The 21,677-nt window shown below is 39.2% G+C and overlaps 1 protein-coding gene across 11 annotated transcripts in view; it reads left to right on the top strand.

Annotated features, from left to right (window-relative positions):
* ZNF236 (zinc finger protein 236) overlaps window positions 1-21,677 on the top strand; it is a 194,944-nt gene that overhangs the window by 151,005 nt on the left and 22,262 nt on the right. For 7 of the 11 annotated variants that reach the window (XR_003999074.1, XM_030552613.1, XM_030552611.1 and 4 more), the window contains exons 28-30: window positions 1,252-1,439; window positions 9,681-9,812; window positions 16,586-16,780. Coding sequence is in view for 10 of the 11 variants with exons in the window: in XM_030552613.1 (XP_030408473.1) it covers window positions 1,252-1,439; window positions 9,681-9,812; window positions 16,586-16,780 (515 nt within the window). In the remaining variant the exon portion in view is untranslated. Of the gene's footprint in view, window positions 1-1,251; window positions 1,440-9,680; window positions 9,813-16,585; window positions 16,781-17,268; window positions 17,357-21,677 lie in introns of those variants that run through there. The other 4 variants (XM_030552617.1, XM_030552614.1, XM_030552620.1 and 1 more) reach the window with 4 other exon arrangements.

Here is a 21,677-nt window from a genome sequence, read left to right as displayed (position 1 = left end):
ACAGCACGCATAGGGATACTAGTGGAAGAAAAAGGAGAAATTACTTACTTTGTACAGTAATTGGAGTTCTTCAAGATGTCTCCCTATGGGTACTCGACTACCCACCCTCCTTTCCCCTCAGCTGCGGAGTCTCTTCTGTGGTAGAAAAGAACTTGAGAATAGTTCGTCAATCAGTCCTAAGTATCCTCAGTACAGGGCGGTGGGCAATGCAGCTTTTAGATTATTCCAATATTTTCTGAACATTCTGTCATGGAGTGTTCATTGGTGTTACATCAGGATAAAGGTCTATACCATACAGGGCTGAACTTTCTCAATAAATCTAAGGTCTAAAACTTCATGAACAAAGCAATCTTTCTCTTAACATAAACATAATTCTGTGCACTGCAGACTAATAAGTAGTACCTGTGCCTCATACTGTTCAGGCAGGTGGCAGCCAATAGAATGTTTTCAACCTTGAGGGTGACTTTCTCATATCCCCAGTTATTTCAGATTCAGAATAAATTGGTTCATGATTAGGCAGCTTGTTTACATAGATGGTGTTGGAACTACCTGGTGGCTATTTCAAGCCACTACATTTCTATTATTTTCATATACTGTAGTGTGTTCTAATGTAGGTTTATATTTTGGGGGCCCTGTTCTGCAAACAGGTGCATTAACTAATCTGTTTACAGAATTACATTATTATTTTATTATTTTTATATTAGAGTGGACACATCTCACCATAATATCTGAGCCTTTTATACAGGAAAATAAGATCTGGCCCTGCTCTTGCTATCCTAATGTTTGGTCACTTTTACTGGTTTTTGTTTTGTGGTGGAATTTTCTTTCTTTGTGTTTCTTTAAATGTTGTTGACTTCTTGGCTTCTGGTGTAAGTAAGTTTTTGAGAAAGGTGAGTTTTTCCTCTGAGTTCTGAAGGTGATCAGATGAAGACACATTCTAATCTCCTGTGGTAGGGTGTTCCATAGTGTTTACCTAACACTGAAAACTTGTCTTCAGTTATACTGCTTGTAATGGACCCATGTCCATACAGCACAGTGCAAGACTCTCACACAAATAAGTTGTTTTTCCTGTTTGCCACCTGTTTGACTAAAAGAGGAGAAAGATCTGCAGTGGTGCCACCAAGTCTTAGTAAAGAATTAGCAAGCAAGAAATTTTCACCTAAGTTATTCATCTAAAATAAAGTAGCCCTGTAGTTAGGATTGAGGCTTATGTTTCCTTTTTTAATGTTGTGCATACTTTATTTTTTGCAGAACTTAATACGTCAAGTGGAAATCTTTCTTCAACACCACCCATGTCTCAATCCACAGTTTCTGCTCAAAACTTAGTAATGTCTTCGTCAGGAGTTGGAGGAGATGGTAGTGTTACCTTGACCTTGGCTGATACTCAGGGCATGTTATCTAGTGGTCTTGATTCAGTTACACTTAATATCACTTCACAGGTTAGTGCAATTTACTGCTCTGCTCTTCTGGTAGAGTAATAGTACAATCTCAAGGGACTGAAGTATCTGAATGTTTTTCCAGAAAGTAATTTTTACCACTTACGCACAGTAGATGAAGATGCAATTAATATTTTTGCTGCTAACAGTGTGCACATTGTTGCCTAGAACCATTACAAAATTTCTTACGTGGAGTTGGAGCTTATGCCGCCTCATGCTCCCATGGGAAGGTATGAAGGCAGGAGTCCCGTGACCCTCCCTGAGTTTCTTCTTACTGCCCGTGGCAGCAAAATGGAACCAATCTTTAGAACAGCTTTTAGTTCTTTAATTTTCAACTGCATGTCCCTGTCCAGATTGAATTTCTTTGATTTGATCCCCTTATTCAGCACACTCTCCCCATACCCCCTCCTCCCCCCAGGACATACCCCTCTATACAAAGACCTCAAGATGGTGGAGTCAAAACCTGTAGGCTTCAAGCCTTGTCCATCCTTTGACAGACTAATTTTTTTTAAAGGTGGATATAGCAGTTGTGGTGTATAATTCATCCAAGCAGCAAGTGCTTGGTTTGCCTTTCATTCTCTACTCATATTAAAGGTCAAGATATGTGAGCCTGAAGCTCCATCTCTTAGAACAGTCTGAGAGTGACATGAGACCTAGAAGATCTAGGCTTGAGTACCCCCATACTGGTCAAATTTGCACCATCTAGCACTCCATCAAGCAGGCAGGTAATGCCAAGATGACAGCAAAGAAGACTGCACCAAGCAAACAAGTGGCACTGACAGTATCTACACTGTCACCAACTGCAGCATTGAGTCTATCAAAACTTTTGATATTGAAGATGATGCCATTTTTGATAAATTGTATGGTCAGTTGGTCAAGAGACTAAATAACCGATGTCAGTCAAATTTATTAATATGGTACAGGAAGAAGGTTCTATCTGACACCAATCTTCAAAAAAGAGCCATCCTGTACAGCAGTGTTACATTCACGTTGTACAGAAGGTGTGCTCTCCAAAGTTCTACTTCTAAAGCAATCTTTTTATAACTTACTTGATTACCAGTAAAAGGAACCATATTCTTCATTTGAAACTAGGTTCAGCCAATTAGCTTTTTATCTTGTTTTTCTGGTACCATGGTGTGCCCCTTATCTTTGTTCTGAACATACTGTGCATCCTAGCTCATGATGAATCCTTATCGTTATTATGGGTATATGCATTCCAGATACTAAGGGATGTGAAGACACCTCCTAAGCTTGCACTAGGATAAATAGGTTTGTGACGATAACCACCTTTCTGTTTCTATAAGGAAACAATTCTATATCCTGATACAGACAATGTTCCTGTCTACTTAAGCCAAAGCTTACCTCAGTTAATGCAAGGTGGTGTGGGATACTTGACATAAGTGAACAGGATTATTTCAAAGGTACAGGCTAATTTGGTCTATGTAACGGCTATATTCATACTTAATATTGATACTTAATGCTTAATATATATGTATGATAGCCAGCATAAATTAGTTAACATCGCAGACTTCTTAGCGTATGCACAACGAGCCTCAGGTGGCACGTGGCCAGGGTTCATCACCAAATTTGATCTGCTAGTTGGATCATTAGCTTCCCCGGTCTGGGCTGGAAACTGATGGGGAGTGCAACGTGAATGCTGAGCCATGCCCCCCACCAAAGACATTGAAATAGAACACTAAAACAGACCACCCAGAACACTGGGGCAGGACTTTGAGGAAAAACTCAGTGTCCTCTCATGTAGAGAGAGACTGGAAGGCAAGAGGATAAACCTTCTCCAGCACAAAAAATGAGTGAAAAGGAGTAGATTGCAGGGCAGCAGACTACATTTAGTACCAAAAGCACCCGTACCATCATCAACTTTGGCACCAGGTGAACTATCATGGATCATACCCAGGACATACATCAACACTGGAATATCCAACCAGGGCCAACAAGACCCCAGTACTGAGACTCCTCATCACCAGGATTCAAGCTGGCACTAGCATTGAGCAGGGAGCTGTCTTTCCCCCACCGTCCCCCATGTGATCCATGAGTGGTGCCACCAAGAGACCCGAGGAATTCATCAGAGCCCAACCTTTGGCCTACCACGAATGGCATTGGTCCAGTCCGCAACTTATCAGCCACCTGGATTTATAAGGGATGCCTCCTTGGCCCCTGTGGCGTACAGTCCGTCTTCCCAGATCTCTACTTTCCAAGCCCCTTGTTTCAATCATGTAAGAGGAAAACATCTCCCTCTCCAGCTGCATCCTTGCCTGACCCACACTTGCTGGATCTTTAGTAGTCTCAGCTGTCCAAGAGAAGTCTTATTCAGTCAAGAATGTGCCAAAGATAAAGACTGTATTTGTTTGGGAGAAAACCCTATTCTTTGCATTGTTTCAACTGTAAGTGGCTATCAGGGTTTCCAAGACAAGTGTGACTTTTTAACTTGGGGCAGAGTGATTCTGTTCATCAGCAAGCTCGGTTCTGAGAGCAGAGGGGAGCTCAGGGACATCATAAAAGAAAACTCAGCTAGTGGCCAAAGTGGCCTTATAAGCAGCTATGGTCAGCAGACACTGCAACTAGGTACATGGCTTAAGTGTTGCCCATGTGGAAGGCATCAGGCTGTGTGCCTTCTTCATGGAGTACAAAGTATGGTTGAGGATCTGCCATTTGAAGGATCAGAGAGAAAATTGGCACTGCCTTTATGCTTGCTCAAGGACTCCAGGGTGACTGTGCTCCCTTTTGCACCAGCAAAACACAGCACACACTGTCCTACCATAGGCAGCTGAAATACCATTTCAGGAAGCTGATGAAATACAGTAGAGGACATCATTCTTCATGAACTCTGTCCACACATAACGGCAGCAAATGTCTGAGTGGTCACAAGAGTTGCACCAGGGCAGGTCCATGGAGCCCTTTTTTGGAAACTGTCTAACCTCATTCCAATGGGCATTGATCGGATATTACCACTGACAAATTGGGTGCTGGACATCGTAACTCAAGGTTATACTACCTAGTTCCTTTTCCTATTCTGTTTCCCCTTCCATGTCCCTTTTCAGAGACCTTTCTCACAAGAGCCCTTTACAAATAGAATTGGCCTTTTTGCTCTCCTTCGGAGCCATATAGGAGGTGCCTCAGGACTACAGAGAAAGAGGCTTTTACTCCCTGTGTTTATCCTATGCTTGACAGGAGGAAACTAAGCAAATACGCCATCTCAGATTTAGATTCATAACACTTTGCTTCCATCATTCCATTACTCCCAGCTCAAGATTAGTTCACAGCTCATGACTTGCAGGATGCCTGCTTCCATATAGATCTTCATCTCGCTCACTGGGAGAATCTCAAATTTATAATAGGGCCCAACCATTATCAACACAACTTTCTACCCTTTTGAGTCTCCATGGCACCAAGAATATTCACTAGTGCTTGGCCGTGGTAGTGGCACTTGTAAGGAAACAGTAACATCACGTCTGTCTATACCTAGATGACTGGCTATTCAGGGGCAAGTTCTGGGATAAGAAAAGACAGCCCTAGATCAAGTCCTCCTCCTGTTCTTTCAGTTAGGGATCCTAGTGAGCTATGAAAAATCATCTTTCATGCCATCTGAGAATGTAGAATTCAGAGGAATTCTGCTCAAGTCACAGATACCACAAGCATACCCTGCCAAAAGACACACTGAGATCCCTTCAGTTGCTTGTATGTGACATAAGGGTGAGACTATCTATGAACTTTTGCATGTGCCTGGGATTATTAGAATGCATAAGTGTGACATTGTTTGCCTGACTTCACCTGTGACCATTACAGCACTGGCCAAGGGCTGCATACTCCCCATCCAAACACAATATGAGCTTCTTTGTCACTGTCCTGCCCCAAGCCTTGTGAGAATTTACCAAGTGACTAAACCTCTTGATATGAGGAAAGGTGGGTCTCCTTGATCCCCCTCACTAACAGTGAAGCTTATTACAGATGAAGCAGGGATAAGTTGGGATGCCCACCTGAATCAACTATGTGGTCACCAGACAATCAAGAATTGTGTGGTCACCAGAATCAAGTGTGGTCACCAGACAATCTGAAGTTACATGTCGTCAAGGTGAGGGCACCAGCTTGGCCTGCATAGCATTCATGCCTGGTCTGTGAAACAATATAGTGCAAACTGTGATGGACAGTATTATGGTGATGCACTGTATCAACAGGCAGGGTACCAGATGCTCCTTGCTTTATCTGGAATCCATCAAATGTGATGAATAGTGTTACCAACACAGGATGATTCCACTAGACTTTCTTCTTCCAGAAATCAGCCGTGACCTTACAGACTTTTGTGGAATCCATCCTAGACCTGATATTCTGATGACGGGGACCCGCCCAAATAAGCCATAGATTTATTTTTGCCACAATAGAGTATGCCAAATGCAAGGCCTTCTACTCCAAAGGAGGCATATACTTAGAGTCTCTGCTGGATACTGTTTTTCTTTGGTGATGTCACAGTCTCCTTTTATGCCTTCCAGCCAATCCCCGGGATAATATCGAAGATGAGAGGGGACAAGGCTACCATTATCATGATAGCCCCCTACTGGCAGGGACAGTTTTGTCTGTCAGACCTATTATAGATGTCCAGCCACCCTCCAATATGCCTCCCTTATTTGCCCAGACATAGTATCTCTGAACCTGGGACAGATACTGCACCTCTACTTGTACTTGCTGCACACAGCTGCCTTGGATACTGTGTGGGCGAGCATTCATGACACAGATTGTGGCAGGTGCAAGAGATTCTTATGTAGAACAGGAAAACTCGTAGCAGGACGTATTTTTCAAAATGGTGAATTTTTTCCATATAGGCAACCCAAAAAAATGTGACTCTTGTTGAAACCCTGATTCCAGATTCTGGACTATATGCTGCTCCAGTTTTTCACATCCTACAATGGTGAGATTTATTAAGGGCTTCCTTCGTGCCTGACATCCAGTTAGAGACCTCCCTTTGATTCATCAAAATGTTCATTATACCATCTACCATCAATACTGTCATCTTAGTTGTTATCAGGTTGGTATGGAAAGTCAGCAAGATCCAAATCCTTATGACTGGACCACCGTACACAACGTTTTAACAGGGATAAGGTGGTGATGATTCCACTCCCCAAGTTCATCCCCTAGGTGGTCTCAGAATTCCATCAGAATAAGTCACTCATCTTGGCAGTCTTCTCAAAATCACACTTGTTTCCTCCAGAAGAAAAGAAACGTCACGCTCTGGATGTCTCCAGAGCCCTACTTTACTATTTAGACAGGACAAAGCCTTTCAGACTCACTCTGTCTCTTCATGGCTTTATTGGGTGTATGTAAAAGCCAAGCAATATCTTCCTGGAGACTCTCAAAGCAGATCACAGAGTGCATTTCCATTAGTTACCAGCTAGTCAGTGAGCTTGTCTTGCAGAACACAGGCTGATGAACACAGCACAGGCAACATCGTTGACCTGCTTCAGAAATGTGCTGATCTCAGAGATTTTCAAAGCAATACGTGGAGTAACACTGATCTTTTAAAAAATATGCACTTGACATGATAGCCAGGGAAGACACCAAAAGTGGGATTGCAATCTTTGGTGTGACAGACCCAGGCCAGTGCGGTACAGGAGTCTGGTAGAGGGCAAATATATTGGTCACTGGGTGAGTAGTTTTCTGTTCCCTGAGCGACCAGAGCAGGGGCTGCACTAGAGTAGAGGGCGGGCCCGGGTTCCCCCCAAACCTCCCAACTCCTGATCAGAGACACAGGAGAAGTTGACCCAGACTGTAGGGAAGATCACTAGGTGAGCAAATCTGCCAAATAAGTGCAGGACCCACCAAGGTAGAGGAGGAACTTTGTCACATTGGCTACATCTACACTTAAGGCAGTGTGTGGAATACAGGTACTACATGTGTAGCTACATGCTGCAGTGAAAGGCAGGCTCTGTTCACACCTGACACTGCAGGGTATAGCTAGCTACACATGACAGTGAGAGGCTCCAGCAGCAGATCACTGTTTGAGCTGTTCTCTGGTACCTCCTCACTGCCATAGCCTTTCACGGTGGTGGAGAAAGGCTGAGGCAATGGCACAATAAAAATAGCAGTGCAGACATGGGAAGCACTGCTTGGGCACATACGGAGTTGTGTAGGCTATATAACTTGGCTGTGTAGATAGGGCACTCTGCTCACCTAAGCCGTGCATTGCCATCTATGCTGCTACTTACACCTGTGCTATGTGGGTCTTCTTTACACACCATCATAAGTGTAGATATAGCTTTCGATTGTGTGGCTTCTTACTCTCACCATCCGAGGAGGCGACTGCTTGCTAGTCACTTACAGTGACACACATTGTACTTGAAGAGAAAATAATGGTTACGTACCTTACAGTAACTGTGATTCTTTGAGATGATGTAATCAGTGTGGTCCCATGATCAACCCTCCATCCTCATTTTTCGGAGTAGTCTGCAATGTGGGCTTTGAATTGCAAAGGAACTGAGGAAGCGTCATGACCCCTCCACCATTTATCCCTCAGATGGGATCACAAGGATGCCTGTGCAACCCTCATATCGAGTATAATCTGATCTGGTGTGTGTCAGTTGCATGCACACCTACAGTGCGATTGACACTGTCTACATCATGTCAAAGAGTCTCAGTTGCTGTAAGGCAATAAACTGTTCTTTCCATGTGTTGTAGGATATGCAACTCTGCTCCTTGCTCCTATCTAGTTTGTAACACTGCCGTACAGGAGAAAGTTCACTGGGTTTGTAATTGTGATTTCTACTTAATCAAAATTAGACAAATTAGTCACAATACAAGAACATATTTTTGAAATTTTAACAGTAAATCACAGTGGCCTCTTCCATTTCATGTCCAGTTAGGAAAATTAATAGGAGAAACACCAGTGTGAAATAGTGATGGAAGAAAAAATATGTAAAGGTTCACAGTGGTACCTTCGTCTAGGAGTAAGTATTTGTGAATGTGAATAAACCCCTATAGAGACTTAAATAAGATATTTATTTTCATCCTGAAAATGCTGGTGTATAGTAATCAGTGTCTTTGGTCCAGGCCTCCAAAATATTTTGTAACGTGGACCAGACTTTTAGTATGTTGTCTTGTGAACCTGTTGTCCATCCATTTGTGATCACATAATTTCTGTGTCAATACGCCTGTTTCTTTTGTGGAGAATAAGAGGAACGTATTTATTATAGTTGGTAACTATCTTTTTAAAATAAATTAGCAGCTGGAAAAAGTAATGCACACCAGCACTATGTGACCACCTGGCTCTCCAACACCATCTACATGTGGTTCATGAACCATGGTTTAGGAACCTTTCCAATATGTCAATAGAGCTAAAGGTGCATTAGCAAGTAGTATGAAGAAAAAATCCCTATTGCTTCATATTAACAAGGACTTCAGCGGTTGGTAGCAAAGAAGAACCATTTGCACATTTAGCAATAACTTACCTCTTCATATAATTTTTAGCTGAATTACATTTTTTGTCCTTGAAAGTTAGACACTAATATCACTGACTACATTTAGGTGTTGTACATAGGCCAAGTGTACAGCCAGCTCCTCTGTGATTGACATTTCCCTTCAATCTTAATATGTGAAAACCACTGCTGGCTTCTGTCTTTGCTGAACTAGGACTAAGTTGTTTGCTTATTTATTTTCCAAGGATTAGGGGTGTGTGAGTACACACACACACAGAGATTATGATTAAACATAGTGAAATAAAGTCTGTGGAGGCGACTACATTCCCAGTTATCCCCCAATCTCTTCAGCTTTGCATGAAAAATATTTATCTTGAGTTGGAAAAATAAAAATGGTGGGCTTTCCAAACAGCTTATAAATGTATATCTGGCATGATATACCATGCAAATGGTATATCAAAATATGTAATGATATAATGTATTATACCATTGGTCTGGTGACTTCCTGCTATGTGGAGGTGGCAGTAATACATTGTGGTTTAATTTCAGATCATGTGATACTTTAAGATATGTGGATTTAGCAGAGTTGATATGCTTATTCAGATATATTTTTAACCCTTATTGGCCTGAAAGTGCTAGTTTATTTTTTTTAAAATGATTTGTTCAGACTTATGTTTGAAGTAATCTTTTAAAAAGAGTAGTCTTGAATGATAAAAGGAGTTTCTATTTAAACCCATTTTATAATTCTTTTAGGATTACTGCTTAATTATGACAATTGACTGTGCTTGTAAATACAATCACTTGAATAATTTTATTTCGATAGGGTCAGCAATTCCCTGCTTTACTCACAGATTCTAGTCTCTCCAGCCAAAGCGGTTCGGGCTCACAACAAGTCATACTGGTGAGCCATGCACCACATTCAGCATCTACAAACTCTGATGAAATAACATATCAGGTAGATGTAGTTTATTTTTGTACTTTTATGTATAAAAACCTGACTTTAATCAGATATGAAAATGATCTGTTTGTCCTGAAGCAGAGAGTTTCATATAATTTTTTAACTTTTATCTTAAAATAGCTTATTATGGAGGCTGTAGCTTTATAGTTAAGATTATGTTGATTTTGCACTTAAAGCAGGGATTCAGGCTCTTCGTTAACTATGAAAAAATACCTGATATCTTCTTGATAAGTACAGCACTTTTTGAATATAGAATAAATTTTATGAGCATTTCCAAGTAAATCTATTAACTAGTTCAGGCTTTAAAATGGGTCCTTAAAGAAAGTTGGCACTCCAAGTTTGTTCCCTTCCCAGATCTTCCCCCTCCAACTTCCTCAGTTATTTTAATAACAGAATAATGCAGACTCTCCAGACTTTGCATATACTTGAAACTTGCTTAAATCTTGTGCATGTATTACATTTTGAAGAATTTTTAAAAGATTAATAACAAGTTTTCTATCAATTCTGTATCAAATTACAATAAGGAGGGAGGAAAAGAAAAAGTATATTTGAAAATGAATTTAATCATATATGGAACCACAACCATGAAAATACCTTACTCATAATAGTGTGATAATTGTTTGACATCAGTACAAGGCAAGTTAAGGTTTAGTATCTGTGTGCATTGCTGATTCATAACATTAAGTTTAATCTTAACTCTTAATTTCCTGGCTTTATAAGGATCGGTTTTGGGAGAATTACAACATCCCTATAATGTACTGACTATGAATAACTGTCATGTATTCTCATCCATAACTTCCACCTTGGCATTGCTTTTGTCTTAGAATTCATATAGACTTAGATTTTTAATATTGCAGGTGGCAAGAAACATAATTTATGCATGTAGTTTCTGCAGTTCCATGCATAATCACTGCTGCAAGGTGCATAAATTATGGTCTAAATTTGATTTTGAATATTTGTAGTGTCCAAAATTCTGTTTTAAAAATGGATGCTTTCAAAATACAAATATATATCTCCTTTTACTCTTCTTCTTTTCAAACTAATCCTAGCCTTTTCAATGAAATGCATGATTTCCGCCATCGCAGTGTGTCAAATAAGTTTCATTGCCCTTTTCTCTTAACGTGTCTTTTCTGAGATAAGGTGACCAATTTGAACACATTAGTAAAGGTCACATTGTAACAGCAATTTGCCTACTGTGTATAATACTTTTCCCTATTTCCCTTTTCATACAGGTTACAATAGCATCATGTTTGTTTTTATTTAACCATTGTTGACATCTGGGTATTGCTGCCCACACTTCAATCTTTTTCTGTGAGGTTACAACTAATTTAGGACCCATTAGTGTATATTTACAGTTTAAACTATTCTTTTCAATGTGCTTTACATTGCACTTGACTTTAGTAAACTTAATCTACCATTTCTGTTTTCTAGTTTAGTTCTTATTGAAATTCTATAAATCTTCTTTTGCCATGACTATTCAAAATAATTTCATATACATTAATATGTGCTGTGTCATGTCTGAGTCAATTATCTCATTCTAGAAATTACTGAATTTTAAAATAAGTTCTCAAGCAGCCTCGAGTTATTTCCTTAAAAAAAAAAAAAAAGTGGGGCAAAATTCTTAAAAATGCCTAAGTAACTTTGGCACTTAAATCCAATTGAATTTTAACTGGACTTAGGCACTTTTAACCATTTCACTTGTAGGCTCCTGTGTGTCTAAATCTCTTTTGAAAATGGGCTTTCAACTTCTCTGTCACTAAAACTTTTGAAAATTTTACTTGTGCTGAAGAAATAAAAGAAATTGAAAAGATCCTGTGACTTGTACTTTCTACAGGTTTATGGACATGTCGTGCCTTCATTTCCAAATCCTTCCAAAAATTGTGAATTTTTTTTGGTAAAAGGTGTGCTACTTTCTTACTCTGCTTTTGAGCAAGTGGTGTTTGCTAAAGAAATGATAGAAACAGACTACACCAGTACTTTGTGTACCCTCACACATCTGATACACATGTATGTTTGGAATTGCCATTGAATGTACACAAAATATCTAATCACCCGTGTTCGTTCTTTTCCAGAACATAAAGGCATGTATTGGTCAAGGTTAAAAATCCTATTCTATTATATAAACACCTTTTTACTGAATTCTTCTAAGTGAGGCCTTACTCTCCTCCTCCTTATTTTGAAGTATGACAGGGTCATTCCCTCTTACCACCCTTATTGCTCATAGCAATTGGGGTGGAGAGGAGGGATCACTCTCACTAAATTAATTATTTCTTGTATAAATCATGCAAGCCAGAGACCTGTGGGAAAAAAATCTGTTAGGTAAAAATAGACAAATAGATGGATATTGTTATCAAATAGATGACATTAATTTTCCTAATGTTCGTAAGTATCAGTTTTTCTTCTTCATTGATAAACCTGAATCTCCTTGGTTACTCTATATAAAAGGCAATTAACTTTTTCTCCCTTGCAAACTGTCCTAACCTTCTGTACACTTAAGAAATCTTAAAAATCATCTTACCATTTGGGGAATAGACTACCTGCATTCAAGAAACTGGACAGAGAACAAACTTTTCTTATTGTAGTTAGCTTTGGTGCAATCCTTTTTTTGTTTTGTTTTGTTTTTATTTATTTATTAATAGAATGAAGTACTTACGCACTTGAGTAGTCCCACAGGTATTAGTGATACAACTTATGGGCTTAATGTTAAGCATGTGAGTAAACGTTTGCAAAATTGAGGGCTTATTATGAGAACGTTGCTGGTACTTGACACATTAATCCAGAAAACATCACAGAAAATGTTTATTCGGGCGCACATCATCTCCCCTTATATGTAAAAAATAGGGGTTTTGCCTTTGTCTAGATGAGGAAACTTCAGTGGTTGAGCTTATGTTCCGATTATTTAAAATGTTTTAGCTAACCCAGATCTAATGTCAACCTCTTCTTTAGTCTAGACACAGGTTAGCATCTTTTACTTTGGTTTAGCAGACTCAGTTTCAGTCTAGAATTTCTTCTACGGACTAAACAAACTGAGTCTGGCATTTACATGTGGCCATCAAGGTTCTTTCAAAGTTCTAAAAACACTTGTGTACTAGTTAGTAATAAAATAACTACACTGAAATATTTTAAATTGATGAGGACATTTTTATTGGGTATTGGATTTCTCGGTTACAGTATGATTACAGTAAAAATGCTATTTGACTCTCAATACTTTGCAAGGAAAGGATTACATGCAACAATCTCCACTTATATTATTAATTGCTTTAAAATAGCAGATCATTAAGAAGGGTGATCTAGGCTGTAATATCCCAGACAACATAGAGGAAAGCTGTTGTTCAAAACCACCTACCCAATTCTGTTTTTGTGTTGTCTAGAACTATGGTACAATATTTGGACTCTGTTATGTCTCATACAATCTGGCCTTCCACTCTCATTGGACTTGCCATTGGTCCACTGGTATCACCTGGTGTCATTTACCCACATTTTTTCAAGTATCTATGCAGAAAAGATAATTTTGTATAACTCTTCCATCAATAAGTTATTGTGGAACTTCCCCTTGTGTGCAAAGATTGTAGGAAGATTGAATGCTTTGGCAGTAAACTCTGGGCTTAAGCCCAAAGTACTCTGCTTTCTGCTAGCTCTGCCGCCCATCAGTAGCTAGATGCAGCAATTCAAGTTCTTCTGAAGCTTTCTTCTTTTAATTCCTCATAAAGCAGCAGGGACACTTCCCTTTGTTTATTCTTCTTGACCTTTCCCCCTTGTTTTGGGAAATAGTTTCCCTCATCTTCCTAAGCTTTCAGAAACCACTCAGTAAAAAATGCTGTTTAGCAAGTAGGCTGTCCCCATCCATTACCTCTCTCAAGCAGTTGAAAAAGCATTGGTTTTTAGACTAAAAGGTATGAAAGAGTACTGCCATTTGGATTTCACCTCTTGTTCTGAGATGAATATAAAGCTTAGACTTGGGAGTAATGTCATATTCATCCAAGAAGATGCTCTCACCTTGCCTCGAGAAACAAAAAAAGATTTTTAAAGGTAACCAGAAAATGAGCATCAAGAGGCTGGGCCACAGCCAAAAACAATTTTCTGATTTGTGTCAGTGGGTAGTAGTGTTATTAATCCTCTTGTCATACACTTTTACAAAAAGAAGAGGAAAAACTTACCTTTCAGATCTAGGCAGAAAAGACTGTTCCATTTCACTGTTACTTTGAAGAGATAATCAAATCATTTAGTGGGCTGCTCTTTGAATGATTGAGCACTTCATTATCCTTTGATCGTCTCATTCTCTGCATCTTGATTCATCAGTTGATCACTTGTATTTCCATATTTGTAAATATTTCATTGCCCTCTATTTTCTTCATAATAAATTGTCACTTAATAATTTTTGCATGAATTCATTATCCCAGTTGATTGATACAGTGAATTTCATTGCTCTAACTTTTCTGCTGTTCATGATTTTTCTTGCCACACACACATTTTAAATTGCATCACTACTTATTTGATTTTTGACTTCTGGCAACCATGCTCATCATAGTTGTCCTCCATTACCTTGTTCCAAACACCCTCTTGTTCCGCCCTATCTTCCCTTCTCACTGCCCTACATCACAATTTCTCTTTCCATTCTTTTTTCTCCCTTCACTCATTGCCAGGTTCACCTCACAGCCTCCTTGCAACTCCGTGACATTCTACATCTCGCTGCTGCCATCATCCCATAATGCCTCTCTTTTTGCATCAAGTAATATCTAACCCAACCTTGCCCCGTCTACATTGCCCTTTGTTCCTCACCAATCGCACCTTGCTTTGTCACCCTTCCTGTCCCTTAGGATCCCATACGCTCCCAATTTCTTTACTAAGACAACTGTTTTTCTCTTCCCTTTTTCACTCCTCTACAAAAGAATACCACAGTCCTGTCCACTTTCTACTCCCCACATCCCTGACCTTTGAAGTTGTGTTCTAATATAGAGGTATCAATTCTCTCTCTCCACACTGTATATCCTACCCAAAGAATGATACAGAGAGTGTCAGATTCCTCCTCTTCCTGCAGACTGTCTCTCGATTCTCTCCCACTCCTCTTTCAAGTAGAACTCATCAGACTTCATTCTTCCTTCAGCTACTTATAGCTCTCGTCTGCTGCCCTGATCCTTCCCCAGATACCTTATTCTCTGATTTTGATGTCTACCTTTCCCCCTCATCTTGATCTCCAATCATCTTTAGTGACTTCATTTTCCATGTTGCCATCCCATTTCATCCATCACCTGACCCGACCACCTCTTTGTCTTTTGTGATCTTGAACTATGGATCAACTCTCTCACTTGCCAAAATGGCCACTCATTTGACTTGTTTCAGAGTAGCAGCAATGTTAGTCTGTATCCGCAAAAAGAACAGGAGTACTTGTGGCACCTTAGAGACTAACAAATTTATTAGAGCATAAGCTTTCGTGGGCTACAGCTCACTTCATCGGATGCATGTAGTGGAAAATACAGCAGAAAGATAGATATAGATATAGATATAATATATATGTCAATATATATGTTGTTTCATGTTATCTCTGTGTGTGTGTGTGTATATATATATATAGGGGTGTGTGTGTATATACACACACGCACAACATGACACAACATATATATTATCACTTCAGCAGGTGGGTGTTGTAGTTGTAAGAATGCTTGATAGTGTTCTTGTAGGTGTTTGTCTCTGAGGGGTTGGAGCAAATGCGATTGTATCGTAGAGCTTGGCTGTAGACAATGGATCAAGTGGTGTGCTCTGGATGAAAGCTGGAGGCATGTCATTTGACTTGGTTTCACCAAAATCTACTTTATTTCTGACTTTCTCTCATGCGCGCTCTCTCTCTCTCTCTCTCTCTCTCTCTCTCTCTCTAAATTACTACCCTTGCACTCTTGATAAGTCTTACTTCTCACTATCTTCCCTAGTGATAAATAGATTGGGGAAGGCAGGGGGAATAGGACAGCATGAGGACTGGAAAATCGCTTACTTAATATTTTTGATTAATGTCTCTTTCAGTAAGGACTCTCCTAAGGCTAACAGTTGACTACATCTTGTTTTTTTCCAATACTCTTTCAAGGATAGTTTGTGTACATACAGTAGTTCACAGAAAAGATAATTCACAATTAAATATTTAATCTGAGTTATTGTTTATGGCTTTTAAAGTACTCTCTGGGTGGGACGCCACATAGTTAGGATATAAGCCTGGACCTTTCAGGCACAGTGCTTGAGCTCCCTCTAGTCTTTGCTCACAGAGAGGGAATCCACAGTAATGGATTGATAGGGACATAAGTCAAAGGAAATTATCCTGTAAGACAATTTATATATTTTGGAAGGTTTTAGTGACAATTTAGGAAGCAGCAATTATCTGCTTTTCCCTTTTTCTTCACAGTACTGAAATTTGTAATTTTTAAAATCTCTTCTACCTAAAGAATATTTTGAATTAGAACTCCATAGATTTGACTGCATGCACACCATGTACCCTTAATACCACAATATATTGTCTGTTTATTTTCAGATATTTCATGTATCTAGTGAATCTTGCATTTTAAAAAAATTGCCAGAGGCAAAGGAGGAATGACCAAACACAAATTTATATTTTCCCCTAATCTTGTTCTGTTCTTTTTATTGATGTTTGGTGCCCAGCTCATCTGATTCATTTGAAAATACATTGATCAGACTAGAGTACATAACAAGAAAAATAAATCTGTTAGTTTCTGAGAGTGTCCTCCTCCAAGTTTGAATGTATAATCGTGTTTTATAAATTTTTACAGGTGGCTGAGGTTTCTTCTAGCCTGACTAAGGGTAATCAAGAAAAAGAGGGCCGTGTACACCAATGTTTTGAATGTAGTCAGACCTTTTCTTCAGCCACGATGTTAATGCACCACAGTAAAGAGGTTCATGGCAAGGAGAGAATTCATGTATGCCATGTTTGCAATAAAGCCTTCAAACGGGCAACACATCTCAAGGTACTTGGTAATAACATAATTCCCGGTTAATATGTTCACTCATTCTTTTGCTCTAGATTTTTAGTCATGTAAATGAATTAAAGATACTTGTCATCTGCTTAATCTTTCCTTTTTGGTTTTAGGGTGCAAGACAGGCATCACATGAGCTTTTCTGTGCAAAAATCTTTCGCTCTTGCACGTGCGCGCGCTCTCTAGCTCTCTGTAGCAATAGATATACTGCAGATCTCTACTGAAATGCTTAAAAAGACATTACTCTGGCATGTAAATAATAGTGCCTCTAGAATTATTAAAAATACCAAAACAAATATTTATGGGGAATTATATTGTTTTGCATTTTCAAATAGACTATTAATTCAATATTTCAATTTTCTAATGATGTTTAACTATGTAAGTGAAATGTACTGAAACAGAAATTAACTCTAACTCTGCAGATCTAAGTCAGACCATCTCTATTAGTCCTGAGTTCTGGATGTCTCCTCTCTTTGCAGAATATGGAGACCGGTAAGGCTTGTGGCTTAGTACCCAGGTCCATTTGACTTCCAGTTGTTCTGCCTTCTGCATCAGGGCAGATAGCAAGTATGAAAGCTCCTGCTTTCCAAAGTGTTGTTTTTTTAACTTCCTTATTTTGTTACTATTGACTTAGTGTGTTTTTTCAGAATTTCTGGAAAGCGTGAGCAGTCTCATAGTATTTGGACTTTACAAGGAGGGGTAAATACTATTTTACTTTGGAGTTTTCTAATTATTGTTCTCAGTGCTCTTTTGCCACTCCCTTTCGCTACTGTATGTGGCTCGGTAAACAAATACTCTCCTAAAAGGGAAAAATTCATCTCTGAAGTTCCCCTCCTTTCCTCGGCAAAGAGTGAGCTCTGCCAGACTTGTTCTCGGTCCACAGATGAACTTCATAAAACCATGGCATATAAATAATGTTCCAGCAAGCATGGAGCATTCATTACAGGTATCAGGAAGGCTACATCTACAAAATTGTTGCACTTCTGATGTAGATGATCTTTCTACATTTCAGACTGAGGTAAATGCCAATACCTCCCCTCTATAAGAACAGCTCTTCTTTAAGATGACTTTACCAAAACTCATGCAGTCCCTACTTTAATACTAATACTAAAGAGGGTACTCTCCAACCTGGGGAAACAGGCAGACATGCTGTCAAACATGCAAAATTGTCAGATAATCATATTTAAATAGATTTTCCTTTCCTCGGAGGTAGATGGGGAAGAGAAACTGGCTTGTTACTAGCTTAACTTTCTTTTTAAAGGCACTCCATTCTTAAACACAAGGCATGGACCTTCACAAAAAGCTGAGCAATGTCAAAAGGAAGAAACCTTGAAATAAAAAACTTGAGATTGCACTACTCATCAGGCTTATTTCTAGAAAAAACAGCTATTTTTGCATCAAACTTGAAAAGAACAGGACAGGCAGGAAAGACTATTAACCGCCGCCTACTTTGTTACCCTGTGCAGAAATGCAGGGTATTCAGTCAGGTAAAGGGAAGCAAACCTGCCTTGTCAAAATTATCTGGAAATATAATTAGGTAAGTGATACTGTCTCACTTAAAACCAAGAGGATTTGTAAATACCTAATGAGATTTTTATAAAATGATATTGGTCTGAAGGGGAATCTGACCCTGACCTCAGTGGCAGATATAGAGATGGCTTCTCTGAAAGCTCACTTTGCAGCAGAGTTTTGAATCTGTCACTGTCTTGATACAAGCAGCTGTGGCACACATTTGATCTGCTAGAGCAGGGGTAGGTAATGTATGGCATGCGTGCCGAAGGCGGCACATGAGCTGATTTTCAGTGAAACTCTCATTGCCCCAGGTCCTGGCCACTGGTCCGGGGGGCTCTGCATTTTAATTTAATTTTAAATGAAGCTTCTTAAACATTTTAAAAACCTTATTTACTTTACAAAAAACAATAGTTTAATTATATATTATAGACTTATAGGAAGAGACCATCTAAAAACATTAAAATATATTATTGGCACACGAAAACTTAAATTAGAGTGAATAAATGAAGACTTGGCGCACTACTTCTGAAAGGTTGCCGACCTCTGTGCTACAGCAACCCTATGCAGATCCTTTAACCAGGTAAAGTTTCTTCATAATGAGAGATTACAGTAACCACATCCTTCATAGAACACACCTGAATGCATTTTCCTGTGACGCTGTGGTCTCTAACTTCCTCAGTTGCTAGGATGCAAATACGACTCAGACACTGGACAGCAAATAACTACTTAAAGCAGGTCCTGTGTTTTCTGATGAAAGTATACTTGAAACCCACGTACGAAAATAGCAGAGAATATAGGAAAATACAAACATTCCCTGTCAAATTCTTCTAAGAACCACAGGGAAAGAGTTCAATCCCAGCTACAAGAAGTAGTTCTTTAGCCCTGTTCTCAGCAACATATTCCAAAAGAAATATGGAAACCAATAGAAAGATGGTCCTGGAACAGAAACACTGGAAGTAGATGCCTGGAACAGAAACACTGGAGGTCCTTCTCATCTGGTGACTGGCAAAAAAAGAACTGCATGTCAGTAAAAGTCCTGGGAAGCAGTCTTCTTTTGCTTCCAATCCAGTTTGACAGCCTCAACAAACAAGACAAATCCTATGCTGCAGTGAGGGTTCACTCATCAATTAGTTTAAACTTCAATCTCTTTTTTTCATAATCATTCCCTCTCTCAATCCTGGTAAACATCAAACTGTCTCAACAACAACAACAAAGGTGCTGTATTTTCTCTGACTTGGGGCCAAAGGAACTGTCCCATTACCAGAAAGATTCTACCATGACTTCATGGTAAAAAAACAGATCCCAAACATCACAACAGATATGAAGAAATCCAGATTCAGAATGGAAATGTTAACAGTTGCTTTCTCTTCAGGAGACTATTTCCCCATGTAAGAGCTGGTAAAAATATACCTGCAAGTTTGGAGGTTGTCATTGCAGGTTTCTCTATTTACATATAGATAAGACACCACTTCCAGTTTAGAACACTTTCTTTTCACCTGTTGTTAACTCCAAGGATTTTTCACAAAGCCAGTAGGGAGGTGGTCATCAGGCACCCATCTGTTAGCTATTTCTGGACAACATACTGATAAGAGTCAGATCTCCACGATCGCAACACAGAGAGCCCAAATAGTTCTCTAGGAACATGGTTACATCATGAACCTGAAGTATACTGGATCGAATTCCAGAGAATATACTACCTAGGAAAGAAAATACCCCCTATGTGTCTGGGACATAATTGTTCTAACCCAGGAGTTAAATTCCAAGATAAACCCTTGTAGATTCAAAGAGATCCAGTCCCAGCAATTCAGTATACATTGTTTATTACCACTGGTGTCATGTATTGGGATCCTGCCTGGGCAAGGCTGTATATAAGACCACTCCAGGCATTTGACCTCAATGTAAAACAGGGAGGAACAGTAGTCACTAAATTTGGTTCCCTCCAAGTTATCTCCATTTGGTGGAAGAAATGAAGAATGCACATAGTCGCCTCATGCAAGGTCATATTGCAAGGTGATCAAAGCCAATGTGAGCATATACGTTTATGGAGCTTATGTCCAACAATTTTCAATCCAGGGATATTGGCCAGAACAGGAAAAAAAACTAAGCATGACTTAGTTTTTCTGTTTTTAATTCCAAACATTTGAACACAAAGGGGTGGGGGCTTCTAATCAATCGGGCAGCACCACAACAATAGCATATCTACATGCCCAGGGAAAAGCAAGGAGTTAGCCTCTAAAAGTGAAACACTAGAAACAGTTCAGCAGATACAATAAAATAGATTTTCATAAGATTCCTGCACATGAAAAGGCTACCAGGTTTGCTGCTGGAGAAGGGACACCTCAGAATGGGCCCTGAACAAAATAGTATTCCAAAAAAAAAGCAAAAAGATTTTGGGGATACCACAAGTGGACTTATTCACCCATGGAAATACAGCCAACTCATACTTTTTTGAGCAAGACATCTCAGAAGTGTGGGGACAGATGCCTAGATCTGCAAGTGGCCCAGACCATCTTGGTACAAAGGCTTACAGGGGAGAGTATAAGAAAATCTTAGATCACCTCTAAGCAACTAATTCTTTTAAGAGATCATATCCAATTCTGTTAGGTAAATATCAGCATCTTGAGTATAGAAATTCCCTGCTACACCAGAAGAGCCTCTAAATGCCTGTTTTTGTCAGGGAGGCTAACCCATTATGATAAACTACTCGGGATTATTTATATTTATGACAAATACATTTTTCTGATTATATCTTTTCGTAATAGTCATTCTTATTCTTACCACTCACTACTCAGAAGTCACAGAGTTGGGACTAATTAAGATGCAATGGACTGGAAATTAAAATTTTTGTATAATTTTTTTTCTGCTAAACAGCATCTTCACTTGTCCATCCTGCCCAATTGACTAAGGTTTAGTCCAGTTATATAGCTGTTTAAATGTTTTGAGCAGTTTTAATCATTCATTATAAGGCATATTTTCTAAACCTCTAACAATTTTGGTGGCTCTTCTCTGAACCTTTCCAATTTGCCAACATCCTTCATCCCATTTTAGCAAATTATGATTCAAGTTTGTTGTTTTCGAAGCATTCATCTGGTGGCCAAATGGAATGGGCATGGCAAAATAGGTGTAGTTGTTAAGCAACAAGTTTCAGCTGTCTCCAAATTCTGCAGAAGACCTAATTAATCTCCAGAAGTTCTGAAGATGCTATTTAACAGAGACAAAATTATCAAATATGAATTTTTTTATTCTTTATAGGAGGAGCTTAAGCATTGCATGGACAAAATTAGTTGTCATCATATTTAGTGGATTATGTAATTTGTGGAACCAGAGCTTCCAGGTGTGCAAAATGATTAATCATCCCTGATGATTCATTATTCCT

Source organism: Gopherus evgoodei, chromosome 2 (assembly GCF_007399415.2).
Source record: "Gopherus evgoodei ecotype Sinaloan lineage chromosome 2, rGopEvg1_v1.p, whole genome shotgun sequence".
Taxonomy (NCBI): Eukaryota; Metazoa; Chordata; order Testudines; family Testudinidae; genus Gopherus; species Gopherus evgoodei.
Note: the sequence above shows the minus strand (reverse complement) of the source record. Positions and strands in the feature narration are given on the sequence as shown.